The following is a 14,807-nucleotide window of genomic DNA, read 5'->3' on the forward strand; positions in this document are numbered from 1 at the left end:
GGTTCAGTTATAAGAGCTAAGTGGGACAAGCCTAAACTATAGGCTGAGCTTTCATAATTAATTGTAAGTCTCCATGCTACTTTTTGTTTAGTTTGGTTTTTGTTTTTATGAGTTTTTTGTTTTATTTTGGTTTGGGTTTTTTGTTTTGTTTTTTTGTGAGCTGGTGGCCCAAAGAAAAATCCATGTACACAAGCATACACCCATAAACTTACCACCGTTATCAATGTATAAAACATCTATCTTTCAAAGTTTCCACATCCTTATGTCTCATTGTTGCTGTTTGCAGTAGCAACACTGAACAGATCTACCTTCCAATCATTTTATTTTGTTTTTGAGATAAGGTCTCACATGTAGCTCAGGTTGACCTTGAAGTCATGATCCTCCTATCTCTGCCTCCAAAATGCTTGAATTATAGGCCTGTGCCACCGTGTCTCGCTCTTTTGTTTGTTTGGTTTTGATTTTTCAGGGTGGCTTTGGAGGCTCCTAGAACTAGCTCTTGTAGACCAAGCTGGTCTCGAACTCACAGGAGATCCGCCTGCCTCTGCCTCCCAAGTGCTAGAATTACAGGCCTGCCCGGCGTGTGTCTTGCTCTTCTTGTTTTCACTTGCTTATTTCTGTGTGTGTAGTGTATGCACATGTGGGAAGGTAGGAAGGCACAGAGTCCAAGGTGAGTGGTGAGTGTCCGTCTCTATCTTCTCACCTTGTTTCCTTGAGACAGGGTTTCCTGGAGCTCACATTTTTCTTGCAGCCAGCAAGCCCCAGTGATCATGTGTCTCCCTCAGTCCACCAGACTGTACAGGACCACACCTAGCTTGTTAGAGGTAGGATTTGAACTACAGTCTTCATGGTTTCATAACAAGCTCTTAACAACTAAGCTGCCTCTCTGGCATCCCACTTTAACAAATCCTTAAGTAAAGAACACAGAATTGTTAACAATGACTGCTGTGGTGTAACAGCAGATCTCTAGAACTCATTAATCTTGCATAACACCAATTCTTACTGAGTTAAGAACAAAATGTAAGGATGAGCCAGTAGGTGAGATAGCTCAGAGGTAAGAGTGCTCACTGCCAAGCCTGAGTTTCATGCCCAGGACCCACAGAGCAGAAGAAGAGAAGCAACTCTCCCAAGCTGTTCTGACCTCCAATTGCAGGCTGTGGCATTCATATTCAAACATACACTCACACAAAATGAGTAAATAAATGTAAAAACATTTCTAAAGAATAAACAACATCATATACAACATTACCAAGCCATATGTGAAGCCATCAGGAAAAGAACTACTATATCATCCTTCTCCCTCAATACAGCAGACACATGAAACTTGATAAAAAGAATTTGCTTTGGAACAGAAATAGCAACATTTCAGCCCAAAGTCAAGTAAGACTGCCAAGTTGTAAACTTTTCTAAGAAAACACTGTAACCAAAATGCCAACAGACCCTTACTATAACAGCACCGGTGCCAAAACAGAAATGATTCTTGGTTTTGTGGTCCTTTTACTATAAATTAGATACAGATCTAGTGGAAAAACAGTAGGTATTCCGTTCAGTAATAATGAAAGCCAAGAGTGCATACGTGATTTTTAAATAAAAATGGAGACTATATGAAACTTTCACTGAGATAGAGCCTGCACATCTGGCACGCAAGGGCCACTCCCTAAGAGGTTTCTGTGCTTACTACTTCACAATTTAAGAACGCCTCAAACTACTAAAACATAACCCAGTCAAGAAGAATATAAAATCAGGTTTCCTGGTAGGGAACTGTTACACAAGTTCATTTATTTAATTTTCACATTAATTCCTAAGTGAAACAATACAGTTTGGTGTGTCAATCAGGCTTGGCAGCACAGAAAACCTGGAACTAATTGCAAATGCCACTTCAAAGCTGCCTCAACTCAAGTTCTCTGAGGAAACCTATAGACATATTAAGCAACAGGTGAGCTTATCTTTAATTATTCAAGCACAGTTAAGTACCATAATGATGATGGTGGAGCAGCTTATGAACATGGTCATTAGTCATAAACAATGATTTTAAATTTGTCATCTATACCAAAAATGAGTTGACTAAACTGACCACCATTGTGGCAGCAAATACACCCCCACAAAAGACGTGCATATCCCCAAAGTAGTGTGTGTTGTTAAAATATCTAGGTTTACCCAGTAACGAGACACAGACCGTGACTCAACGATCCCACGTGGAGTTTTATTGGTGGACAGGGAAGGAAAGGGGGGGTGAGAGGTAACCAACCCGTGGGGGGGGGGGGGAACAGAGAGAGAGAGAAAGACAGAGAGAGACAGAGACAGACAGAGAGAGAGACAGAGACAGAGACAGAGAGAGAGAGACAGAGAGACAGAGACAGAGACAGAGAGAGAGAGAGTAAGTGGGGTCTATCCTTTAAAGGGGTCCTTTGCACCTGCCTGCAGACTGGTTCTCATGGAACTCTGGGGCTGGCCAGAGTGCTGCCTGAGTGCATCTTGCCAGGTAACAGAGCAGGCCAGCGTAATGCCTGAACCTTTCAGTCTGATGACTCCAAGCCTCACAAAGACGTGTGATTTGCACAGGATAAAGAGATTACCGCAACATGCTTCAGATGGGTATCATGGTTTAATTAATACACAGCCTGGTTAGCATTACTTTAATAATCTTAAATAAAGGCTGGTATGAGAAATGGTAATAAAAGATATTACTCAATTCATCAAGCAGGTACCAGTAACACCCTAGTGTTACTGTATAGGAGACTGCACAGTAAAGTCTGACGACTGAAACACACCACTCTCCTGGGCCTCTATATGCACATCTCTGATTAAAATGTCCCTTCCTCAGAAAGGCATCCATCTCTCTACAGAAAAGGGCCCTCTCATTAGTCTCTATCTCCCCTAACAATACTTTTATTTAAAAGTACTAATTACTGTAATTCCCTTTATTTGGTTACTCCTTCTATTTCCACTAAACATATGCTCCAAGAAGAAAGGCCTTTAATCCCAGCACTTGAGAAGCAGAGGCAGGTGGATCTCTGTGATTTTACGGCCAGCCTGATCTACAGAGCGAGTTCCAGGGCAGACTGAAAGGGCAGGCTCCCATGATGTATAAAAATGCATGTAATTTTTTTAAAGCCCTGGAAATAATCCAAACATGCATCAGAGCAGAAAGCTCGGAGTGTGATTATTTATATTGACTATCACACAGCAGTTAAAATTAATGAACTATATGTAATGAGACATGCATGTACTGTATGTGTCCTTTAGCCAAACAGGTAAGTAGAGGCTGACATTCAATCACACTGTTTGGCAGGCCATAAACTCTGATGCAGGGTGACATCTGCCCAAAAACGAGTGACTTTTTCCTTGAAAAATAGTCCCTTTGGAGCAGGGTGTGGTGGGACATGCTGTAATTCCAGTACTAGGTAGCAGAAGCCAGAAGATGCCAAGTCTGAGGACAGCCTAGACTTTGCAGTGATATCTTAATTCAAAGACAAACCAGATGCTGTTGGCTTACCTAGCAGTTTTTTCAATACTGAGAAGGCAACTCTTTCTAATTCTCACAAAGGAATGGATAGCTAATGCCTCTTCTAACACCATGGATGACACAGGAACAGGACAGAAAGCAGCAAAGCAATTCACAGAAGATGCTCATGATTCCACTTCTAAAATGTTTCAAATCACACAAAAAAAATGAAACTTCAATTTAGTCAACTATGAAGCAAAGCAGGATGTAAATGGGGTGTAAAATTCAGGACGCTGGCTGTGTGGTCAGAGAAGAGGATGGGGGAGTGCGCAAGAACAGCAGTGTCTTAGCTGACATGCTCTCCACTACGTGGGAATGACTAGACACTCGAACAACACTGAAATGTCACCCTGACCATAATAATGAGCGAGTACTCTATTAATTAAAAATAATTAATTTTCCAGGCGAGGGTGGCTCATGCCCTTAATCCCGGCACTCAGGAGGCAGAGGCAGAGGCAGGCAGATCTCAGTGAGTTAAAGGCCAGCCTGGTCTACAAATCAAGTTCCAGCACAGCCAAGACTGTTACACAGAGAAACCCTGTCTCAGAAAACCAAAAAAGTAAAATAAAATGCCTTTTTAAAACGAGAACTTTGAGTGTAGTAAGCAGTAAAGGTCTCCCTTAAACTAGGCAGTACCTATCCACTCAGTATCTACCTAAACTTATTACCTTCCCCAGCGCCTTATGAACAAAGAAATTAGATAAAAAACAAAAAAAAAAACTCCACAGTCTCAAAGAAATAAAACAAAACCTGAAACAAGTGAACGAATGTCTAGAAACAACAGAATGAGATCTGAAAGGGACACGTACAGTTTGGAAGCTTTTTAAAAAGCAAAGAGGTGAGATCATGCTGAAGTGCTCTTCAAAATAGCCCTGACACTGTATGGTAGCAGCCGCACAAGAGCGAAGTGAGTCAGACACTATTGCTTTCCTTCTAATAAAGATGAGGTATATGGAAGTCATCAAACCCAACCTAGGAAAAACCTTCAGTCTGCTACTTCATGGCTTGTGAAAATAGGAAAGGAATGATCTTCCTTTGTTACTCCCCAAAATATTAGTGATGAGGGGATGATGGGGGAAGTCATCGGCATCTTAAACACTATACAATTTCAATCATGGTATAGTGCAGTTTGTATTTGTACAGTACTACATTTATATCCATATATAAATCTATTTAAATGCATTTTTATTCAAAATATCAGGGGGTGGCCATATGGCTCAGTGGGTAAAGAGCTTGCAGTGGAAGCATGAGAACTGGCGTTCTTAACTCCAGCACCCATGTAAAAGTCAGGCATGGTAACAGACATCTGCAACTCAAGCACTGGGAAGGCAGAGACAGGTGGCTGCTCGGAACCTGCTGGCCCACTAGGTCAGCTGAAATGGAAAGCTCCAGGTTTAGTGAAAGATCCCATCTCAAAAAGTAAAGGGGCCAGCTAGAGTGCTCAGTGAGTAAATGCACCTACCTACCATTGAGCCTGATGACCTGAATTTTGACACAGTGAAAAGAGAGGCCAAAACTCCCAAAGTTATCGTCTGACCTTCAAATGCACACACACACCAAACAAATAAATAAATAAAATAATAAAGAACAATAGAAGAAAATAATCAAAGTCATTCTCCAGCCTCTGAGACAGATATAAAGAAAGGGATACAATGGAAGAAAAAATTTAAGGTTTTATTCAAATGGCCAAATATTCCATATTCTAAAACTGATGAATATAAAGATTCCATAAAACTGGGTTAACTCCAGGTTCTTGAGCTATATTTACCCCACATTCCTTCTCCCTCGTTTTATTTGGGTAAAACATAATGATTTTTAAACCTGCCTATGTAGTACACAAGTAATCCTTTATTTAACTGAGAGAACACAATCTTTTTGTTGTTGCTTTTGAGACAGGGTCTCTCTCACTATGTAGCCCATTCCGACTGGGTCTCACAGTATCCCTCCTGCTGCATTTTCCCTACTCCTAAGATTACAGGTGTGCTCAGTTTAGAGTCACTTTCAACAAACCATATTTATACATAAAATAATGAGATAATCCATCATAGTAAATATCTAAAAATAACTGCAAGAACCATATAAATATAAATAAGCTGCTATTATATACTAATTAATCTCATAATGATCAAGTGTCAAACAAATTAATTATCACAAACTATCCCTATGCAAAGCTTTTCATCAATAACAGTACAAAGTCGGATGCATTCACTGTTGTATTAGGACTTAAACATTGCTTCATAAAAAGACTATTTCAGGTTAAGGGGACAGCTCAATCAGCAAAGTGGTTACTGCATGAGCATAAGGACCTGGGCTGGTTCCCAGGTCCATGTAAAAGCAGGCACCTGTCTGCAGCCCCAGCACTAAAGAGGCAGGGGCAAGCAGATTCTGCTTGCTGGCCTGCACAGCCAGCAAGTCAATTAGCTCCAGGTTCAGTGAGAGACTATCTCAAAAAAAAAAAAAAAAAGTAAGGCTAGATGGGCTGGCAAGATAGTTTAGTGGGTAAAATGGCTTGCTGCCAAACCTGAGTTCAATTCCCAGGATCTATCGGTGGAAGAGAACTGACTTCCACAAGTTGTCCTCTGCTTCTACACATGTGGTGTGGCATACATAAAAGTCACACACACACACACACACACACACACACACACACACACACACACACACACACACAGTAAAAAACATTAAGTGGAGTCCTGTAGGACGTCTCAATGGGTAAAGCACTTGCCACCAAGCATAGTGATGAGTTAAATTCCAGAGACCACACAGTGGGAGGAGAGAACAGATTCTGCCAAGTTGTCTTTTAACTTCAATATGCATATTCTCTCTAAATAAGTAAATAAATAAATACAGAAATATCAAGAGTTTTTTTTAATTAAGGTGGAGAGCAATAGCAAAAAATATAAACATCAACCTCTGGCCTCTACCCGAACATGCACACGAGCACACACACATACATACATACATACATACATACATACATACATACATACATACATACATACATACCCTCCCCACCACCACTACCACATACAAACTCCTGGGTTCTGAGGATGTGAACTCAAGTCCTCATGCTTGGGCTGCCAGGGCTTCTCTAAGCCCTTGTTGAGTGTCTGCTCCTCTTTTAAGAAGTGCTGACTTGTAACATGTAGTCTTCCCGCCAGCCAACTGGGCCCTGCTGAGCTGTCTGAACCCCCAAATAACACAGGACACTATAATAATTATGAAGCTGTTGACCATTTGCTTGGTTTCTTACTAGCTAACTCTGACTTCATTGTTAACCCATAATTGCTAATAGTATTTCCATGTGGTCTTCACAGGGTCCGGACCTCTTACTCCTCTGGCGGTAATATGTGCATTCTGGCCAGAGCCTCAGACAAGAGCTTCAATCAAGATTAGAACTCCAGTCAAGAACTTCAATCAAGCATCTCCCGCCAGAGCCTGGGTACAAATGTTGTAGCCAGTCCACTCAAGAATTTCACTACACTAACATTTTTTTCCTACAGGATCCCATGAGGTTGTCATCGTCCCATCTCAGCAGGAAGTAGTTCTGAAAATACTACGCCCCCTTTCCCTACTGTTGACATTACATGATAATTTACAACTGCTTAGAGTTAGCTTTCAATTGTTTAGGATTGGGATTGAAAGGAGGTGTTCAGACTTGGGCATCTCTTTCAGATAAGCTTGGGGCCGGGCGTTGGTGGCGCATGCCTTTAATCCCAGCACTTGGGAGGCAGAGACAGGCGGATCTCTGTGAGTTCGAGGCCAGCCTGGTCTACAGAGCTAGTTCCAGGACAGTCTCCAAAACAATACAGAGAAACCCTGTCTCAAAAAAAAAAAAAAAAAAAAAAAGCTTGGGTTAAGATGGAATAGATATGCTTAGGATGGGATATAGGTAGATTATCTTCTGGTAATTTATAATTTGTTTATTACAATTCATCATACCGTGTAAAGTCTTCTTTCCATGTATAAATACCCTTCTCATCTTCTATGTATATATGCATTACATATGTTTGAGATATTTTGTATATTGACACAATTTAGTTTTAAGTTTAAATATCTTCTTTAGATTAAGAGGGGAATTGTAAGGAGGGATTTTAAATACCTGTGCCACTGACCATGCCCACTTTGGGCATGGCTAGAGGCGCCTACAAATGTGGTAATAAAAGGCTGTGCAGGAGAGATGCAGGTTCTCTTTCGGGCTTCTGGTCCGGTATGAGACAGCTGCTGACTCACCTGGGCTGCCAGTTTCTCTTGTAAGTACCTTCCACAATAGTTACCTATCCCCTCATCAAGTGTGCGGCTTATTTTACAGCAACACTGACTGGTATGGGGCCATTACTCACTTTTTAATCAGGTTGCATTTTCAGTATTGAGTCAGATAATGTGCAGCTCTTTTTTCCCATCCTATAGGATAACCCTGTTGACTATTTTCTTCAGCATGTGATTTTGTTATTGATGGATCCAGAAAAGGCCATACAAACCAGCAGGCATCTCTAACCCCAGTGTTACTGTAACATCATGGGAAGAAGAGAGAGGAAAATCCTCAATAAGAACTTGCCTATTATCCCATTCAAAGAAAGAATTGCTCAATTTTAAATTTAATTCACAGTCCCAACATTGTTAGTATTTTACAATCAACATGCCTGAATCAGACTGGGGGGATAGCTTGGTGCATAGCCCTTGCTGTGCAAGCATGACGACCAGAGTTCAGGTCCTCAGCACCCCCACATAAACACCAGGTGACCATGGCAGCTCACCTGTAATCCTAGCACTTAGAAGACAGAAACAGGGCATCCTGGATAACTAGAGCAACTGTATCAGTGAGCTCTGGGCTCAAGGGAGAGACTTACCTCAGTGAAGGTCATGAGCCACCAACAAAGACACCCAAAAGCAGCCCAGGGTCTCCATCTGTGCACACGCTCACATACTCACATTTATACTAACCTGCATACACACACCACATATACTGCACACTTTTAAAAATACTAGGCCCAAGAAATGGCTCAGTGAGTAAAGCATCTGTCACACAGCTTGACAACATGATTTGATCCCTGGAATTCACTAGAATATGGAAGGGGAGAACCAACTCCACAAAGTCATCTCCTGACCTCCCCACACATACATCATAAACACATACTAGTAATAAATTTTAATTTTTTGAAGTGTCTAAGTATTACTGCAAATCTTTATACTTAAATCTTATGTAACTAATTCATTGTAACAAGAAAAGCTAACAATTATTTATTCCTTCACCTACACTCAAAAATGACTCGAAGATGAACATGATAGTAAGTGTGTATAATACCAGCTTGGAAGGTAGAGACAGGGAAATCAAGGCCACCCTGGGCTAATACATAAGACCCAATTACAAATAAACAAAATAACAAAAAGAAATAAATTTGGAATCTAATGTTTTTATAGAAAAACCATTAGTTTACAAAAAATAAAAGTTGACTTAAATTATATTTTACTTTTTATTTTTAAAAATCCAAAGTCACGCTTAATATAATTGGAACAAAAGTTGTTGTTGCCTACTGCTACAAATGTATACTTATCTTTACACATGGAGAAGCACAAACATACACAAAAAGCACTTATTACATTTTTTTGGAAATGACAGAAATCCATACCCACAACCCTACCCTCCCCACGATCCTTCCAAACTGGCAATCCTGCTCTCCCTACACATCTGCCATCCCATACTCTTACCATCCCCACATGTCTGCCAGCCTCACACACCTAGTCCTGTTTCTATTTGATACAAAATTAAGTTTTAAGAATTTTATTAGTGGGTCCTTCGCTTCTACAAAGATTTTCATTTAACTTTTATGCATGTTACCCACAGTGAATTTCAATTACTGACTTTCTAATATTAAGCTATCTCTACATACAGGCAACATAGAACTTGTAATGCTTGGTTTCTCTTATTTATGGTTGGACTTGATCTGCTAATTATGTTTTTAAAGGTTGAACTTCTATGTCCTGACTGAAATTCACCTATCATTCTCATTCTCCCTGCTGATTCTGTTTGCTTTAAGTAAGAGAATTACAAGGTCTTCCTTACAGAATGAGTTGGGAAGTATTTCCTTATTGTCTACTGTCTGGAAACATTTACATGAAATTTTGATGATCTTTGCCTTATATTTTAGTAACAGTCACCTGTAAATCCACCTGGACCTCATGCTTACCTTGAGGGATCAGACAGTTTTGTTTTGTTCTCCCCCCCCCCCCCCTTCTTTTTTAAATCACTTCTTCAATTTCTTGAACAGTAGAGTCAGTCAAGCTGGACAATCACATTTTCCAGGTTGGCCTCAAACCCCCCTATGTAGTGAAGGATGACCTTCAACTCCTGATTCTCTTGCCTCTGCCAACCAAGTGCTGGGATTACAGACATGCGCCAGCACATGTAGGTACATGGTACTGGGGATCAAACCCACTGTATGCTAGGCAAGCACTCAACAACTGAATGACAGTCCCCGCCCCAAACTAATTATTTCCTGAGCCATTTCCTAAGCTTCCAGGAAGTGATCTACCTTTATCACATAATAACTCAACCCCCAAAATGTGTAGCTTTTACACGAATTTACAGGAAACTTAGCAGTGTTGTATCAAGAGAGCACTAAATATCATGCCACTTTTATTTTGTTCTTATTTTAATGGGAGATGATGAATCTTTACAGATCTAAAACCAACTGTAAATACCTTGGATGGCACAAAACCAAGAATGCTTGCTACTCTTGACAAGCAGAAATAGGTGTTTGTGTATTTTTGATAGCACTTACCACCAGAAACAGGAGCATCCATGAAAACAGCTCCCATTTTCTCTACTTCTTTCGCCAATTGTTTTGAAACTGAAGGATCAATAGTACTGGAATCTATTAATAATGAGCCTTTCTTCACTTTTCTAAATAGAAGTAAAAATATTCAAGTTTACAACTCTGCATACATACTTCATGCAACTAACTATACAATCAGAATCAACTAAAAACAGCTGGACCAACAAGAAAGCTTCTGGCTTAGCATTGAGATAGTTGAAAAATCTCATATTTACTCATGTTCCAGATCAATCTCAGTTCAAAGTAAACCCATATTCATTCAGAAAAGCAATAACAAAATAAAAATCTAATACAGTAATTGGTAAATTCTGGTATTGGTGAAACACACCAGCCATGCTAACAAGTGAAGCTAATATCTAAGCAATTTTTAAAACCTATCAACTTTAAAGGGGCATTTAACAGGATTTTTTAATAGAATCACTGGGTCTTAAAAAACTTACATCTTTAGTAAGCTGTACAGCAAACTTTCCAAATCCATATCATTTTCACTAATAATAAAAACAAACAACTGAAATATAGCTATTTGCTTCATGAAAGCATATTCTTTTAATAATGGAAACATTTAAAATAGTATTTTTAATTGAGAATTTCAAATAATGTATTTTGATCATATTTACCCCCTCCTCCAACTCCTCCGAGATCCACCCTATCATCCTATCAACTTATTTCCTGTCCTAATGGAAACCTTTTAAAAACACAAAATATTAAACAGGCAGAAATGGAAATAAAGGGCTGAATCTAGAACATTCTTGGGTTTTGTGGCAAATTAAAATGCATATGTTGGTTAAGATGGAAACAGGATCCCAGATATCTTACATAAACTTTTATCATCCTTACAGTAAAAGATTTCTGTTTATGCTATGAGTTCAGGACATGTACCTGAAACAGTTCCCTTATATCTAGATGGCAGTACTTATTCTAGTTGCTAGGAAACTCTGACCTACATTATACTTTAGCTACCTGGTCTTAGTGGTCCAGGCCTAAAATTTTAACTACTCAAGGAACTTAAGTAGGAGTTCAATATCTGCTTTGAAGTAGGAGTTCAATATCTGCTTGAGATACAATGTGAGTTCAAGGCCAACCTAAGCAATTCAGTGAGATCCTGTCTCAAAAGTATATAAAAGAAAAATAAAGAGATCAAGGATAATAACTAATAATTATATGCAAATTTCCCAAAGTTCTTATTTATTATTAGTGTATGTGTATGATGTGTGTGTAGCTGTGCATATGGAGATCAGAGGACAACTCTGTGGAGTCAATTTGCTCAGCAAGGGCTCTACCCAAAACCATCTCAGTAGCTGTCAGTTTCCTCAGTTTCTCCCTGTAGGTCTGTCTACTCACCCAGGGATACACAGTCAAGACTGGAAAATCAGAACTCAGTAAGTAGAAATATTAAAAAAGAAAATTTGGAAAAATCACTGTTTTAAAGAAAAGACACTAGGGCCAGGCGTTGGTGGCGCACGCCTTTAATCCCAGCACTCGGGAGGCAGAGGCAGGCGGATCACTGTAAGTTCGAGACCAGCCTGGACTACCAAGGGAGTTCCAGGACAGCCTCCAAAGCCACAGAGAAACCCTGTCTCGAAAAAACAAAAACAAAAACAAAAACAAAAAAATAAAGAAAAGACACTAGAGCCAGGAATGGTGATGTGAGCCTTTGATCCCATAACTTGGGAAGCAGATCTCCGAGTTCAAGGCCAGCCTGGTCTACAGAGAAAGTTCCAGGACAGCCTGGGTTACACAAAGAAACCCTGTCTTGAAAACAAAAACTAAAAAAAAAAAAGAAAAAAAAGAAGCATTGTAGACAGGTCCACCAGAGTATTTGGGTGTACTCCACACAAGAGATATGCCAAATGCTAGTAGAAATCACTTCAGCCCCAAGTCTTTATGTAACAACAAAAAAAATCAATAAAATAAAACCTACCAGTCTTCTATGGTATTATCACTTTTAACAACTTTAAAAATAAGTGAGAAATCATCTCAAAATTACTTATGCACTACTATAGATAAAGAATCCTGATTGGGGGAGGGGGAAACAACACATCACTGAGAAGGCAATTATAGTTTAATATGAAAACGAAACTCTTCCTAAGCACTCCCTAGAAAAAACACATCTGGTAGCTGGCACGTCTTCTAAAGTAAAGGATATTAATAACTGGTGTGTCACTACACATGTTTTAGTAACTTTTCCTTGAGAGGTAAAGCGGGGCCATAACTGAAGCAGGCTAGGTAATGAGTCAGCCAGGACACCTCAGGACCACACACACACTGTGGGCCTGCTGGATCCACCCAAAATGAGTGCCACTCAACCATCCCTGAAATCTAAACATTTATCTTATCAGTTTTCTGTCTAATATCAAATGTCTTTTCCTTCCAAGTCTGTTAGCTTTCCAAAGCAATTCAATTTCCCCAAACCTTAAATTTCACACACTACAGTTTTCTGAAAGTAAACCTTGCTTTCTTTTAGCAAGCAAGCATTATCAGGAATCACTGTGTAAGTGACTCGTGTCTACATGGCATACAATTTTGTACTCTCTCTCTGTTTAATCCAATACAAAGTTAGAAATAGGAACCAGAAAGCCTAGAAAATGGAATCCAAGCACTGTCATTCTGACATAAACACAAAGGTTTGGCAGTAAGTAGCAATTGACCAACTTTACTCAAAGAGCTACTGCTAATACTGAATTCCAACTTCCCAAAGTTCTCATTAAAGATGGACTAATTCAGAGGACATATAATAACTTTTTATTATATAATAAAATCTTAAATTACAGTGTTCTTTCCAATGTTTGGCTTTATTTTTCACAGAACCCCTTTTCTAGATTTCTGTACACCATAAGAAAATTATGCCTTTAAGAGTAGTACAATTTAAAACACAAGCTTTGAAACTCTCTTAATTTAACATGTTACCAGTGAAAGTAAGTTTAATGCAAGAGTTAAAGGAAAGAAACAAGGTGGGGGGGGGGGCTTATTCCCAAAAGTCACATACTTGACTCTGGTGTAGAAATTAACCCTTTACTGTTCACTTTATGAAATAAGAAAATACCCCAGGAAGATTTAACCAACAGAGCTGCAATGCCCTAGCAGTTCTAAAAAATGTGAAACCAGGAACTACAGCAAGAAATACAAGCATTTGAAAAGTACATACTTTAGAATCCCATTTGCTCCAGAATAAACTTCTACCGAATTCATACTGGTGGGCAGCATTGTGATAATCCTGTCCGCCTTTTCAGCTACATCTGCTGGGGAAGACTCTACCTTTAAAGAAATCGCAAAGGAGAATTGTTTAATTCAAATGTAAACAGTTCCCAGACCTCAGACAGGACCGGCAACTATTTGCTGGCAAACAGTTCAAGACCATACACAAGCAACAAAGCTCAGCGAAGTGAAGTAACAAATGGAAGCTATTGGAGTCTTCAGCCTCTACTGAACTGTCTGGAGACTATGGGTCTCACAGGAAGCCCCCTTACATGCCCCCCTCCACATCACTGAAGTAAATACAAAGCCAAACAATGGCATGTCTTCTTCCAACTGAAGCTCTTAGATCACTCCAAGATATGAGCCTGGAAATCTACGTTAGGCATCCCCTTAGAAATTGAGAGTTCTCTTCCATTGAAAGAAATTTAGTTCCATCTAGATAACTCCTTCAAAAGTTCCCTACAGGGTACCAAGAATTAACTCACAGATCTTAGGGTGCTACGTATCTCCAAGCTTTTCATGCCTATGAAGTGGCAGTGCCAACTCGTCCAACTGCCAAGTGCATGGGGTGGTTCATCGACCCCCTGCATCCCTAGCATCTGCTTCTCGAGATGCTTGGTTTGCCAGAGCACTGCTAACCCCTCAATTACATCAAGTAGTGTCAAAGCTCACAGATCTGGAAAAAACACACACCGATAGTGATAGCAAGAATGTCACCACTCTACTGGACACAACTGCTCTGTATCTAATGACTACAGACATTCAACATGTTATAACAACAATGTTTGATTTGTACAACAAAGGCATGTTCCTAAGACACATGCATTCAAATGATCTTACCACTGATGTGAGAACCTTAAAACTCTGAAATAATAACTAAAAATTTGGCCACAACTCAAAAGCTGAGAGGAAGATGTGACACTAACCACAAAAGCCTTTAGAAGACAACTAATTAGAATTCCTCAATTACATTTGCTAACTGACTGGGTTAAAAAAAAAAAAAACAGCATGGATGAAACAAAGGAACACTTATTTAGGGAAGCCAGAGATGCAGCTCAGCCATGTAGTCAAGTATGATTTTGTGCAAATCATTTAACCTCACTGGCTTCAGTTCTCCCAATCTATAATGAATAACAGTACACTGATCCTGTAATCCTAGGACTCAGGAAGACTTGTGTTAACAAGAGAACTGCAAATCTGAAACCAGGCTGGGATGCAGAGGGAGACTGAGGCTCTGCTTTATAAAGAAATGACTCATTTGTCTTCATTCTTAA

The 14,807-nt window shown here is 39.6% G+C and overlaps 1 protein-coding gene across 1 annotated transcript in view; it reads right to left on the bottom strand.

Moving 5' to 3' along the window:
* Hibadh (3-hydroxyisobutyrate dehydrogenase) overlaps positions 1–14,807 on the bottom strand; it is a 95,886-nt gene that overhangs the window by 65,936 nt on the left and 15,143 nt on the right. Inside the window, exons 3-4 of the mRNA XM_005085868.4 lie at positions 13,484–13,593; positions 10,285–10,406 (exon numbers count right to left, since the gene is read on the bottom strand). Of these exons, the coding sequence (XP_005085925.1) occupies positions 10,285–10,406; positions 13,484–13,593 (232 nt within the window). The remainder of the gene's footprint in view (positions 1–10,284; positions 10,407–13,483; positions 13,594–14,807) is intronic.

The sequence above is a fragment of the Mesocricetus auratus genome, unplaced genomic scaffold, assembly GCF_017639785.1.
Source record: "Mesocricetus auratus isolate SY011 unplaced genomic scaffold, BCM_Maur_2.0 Super-Scaffold_100676, whole genome shotgun sequence".
Classification (NCBI taxonomy): Eukaryota; Metazoa; Chordata; class Mammalia; order Rodentia; family Cricetidae; genus Mesocricetus; species Mesocricetus auratus.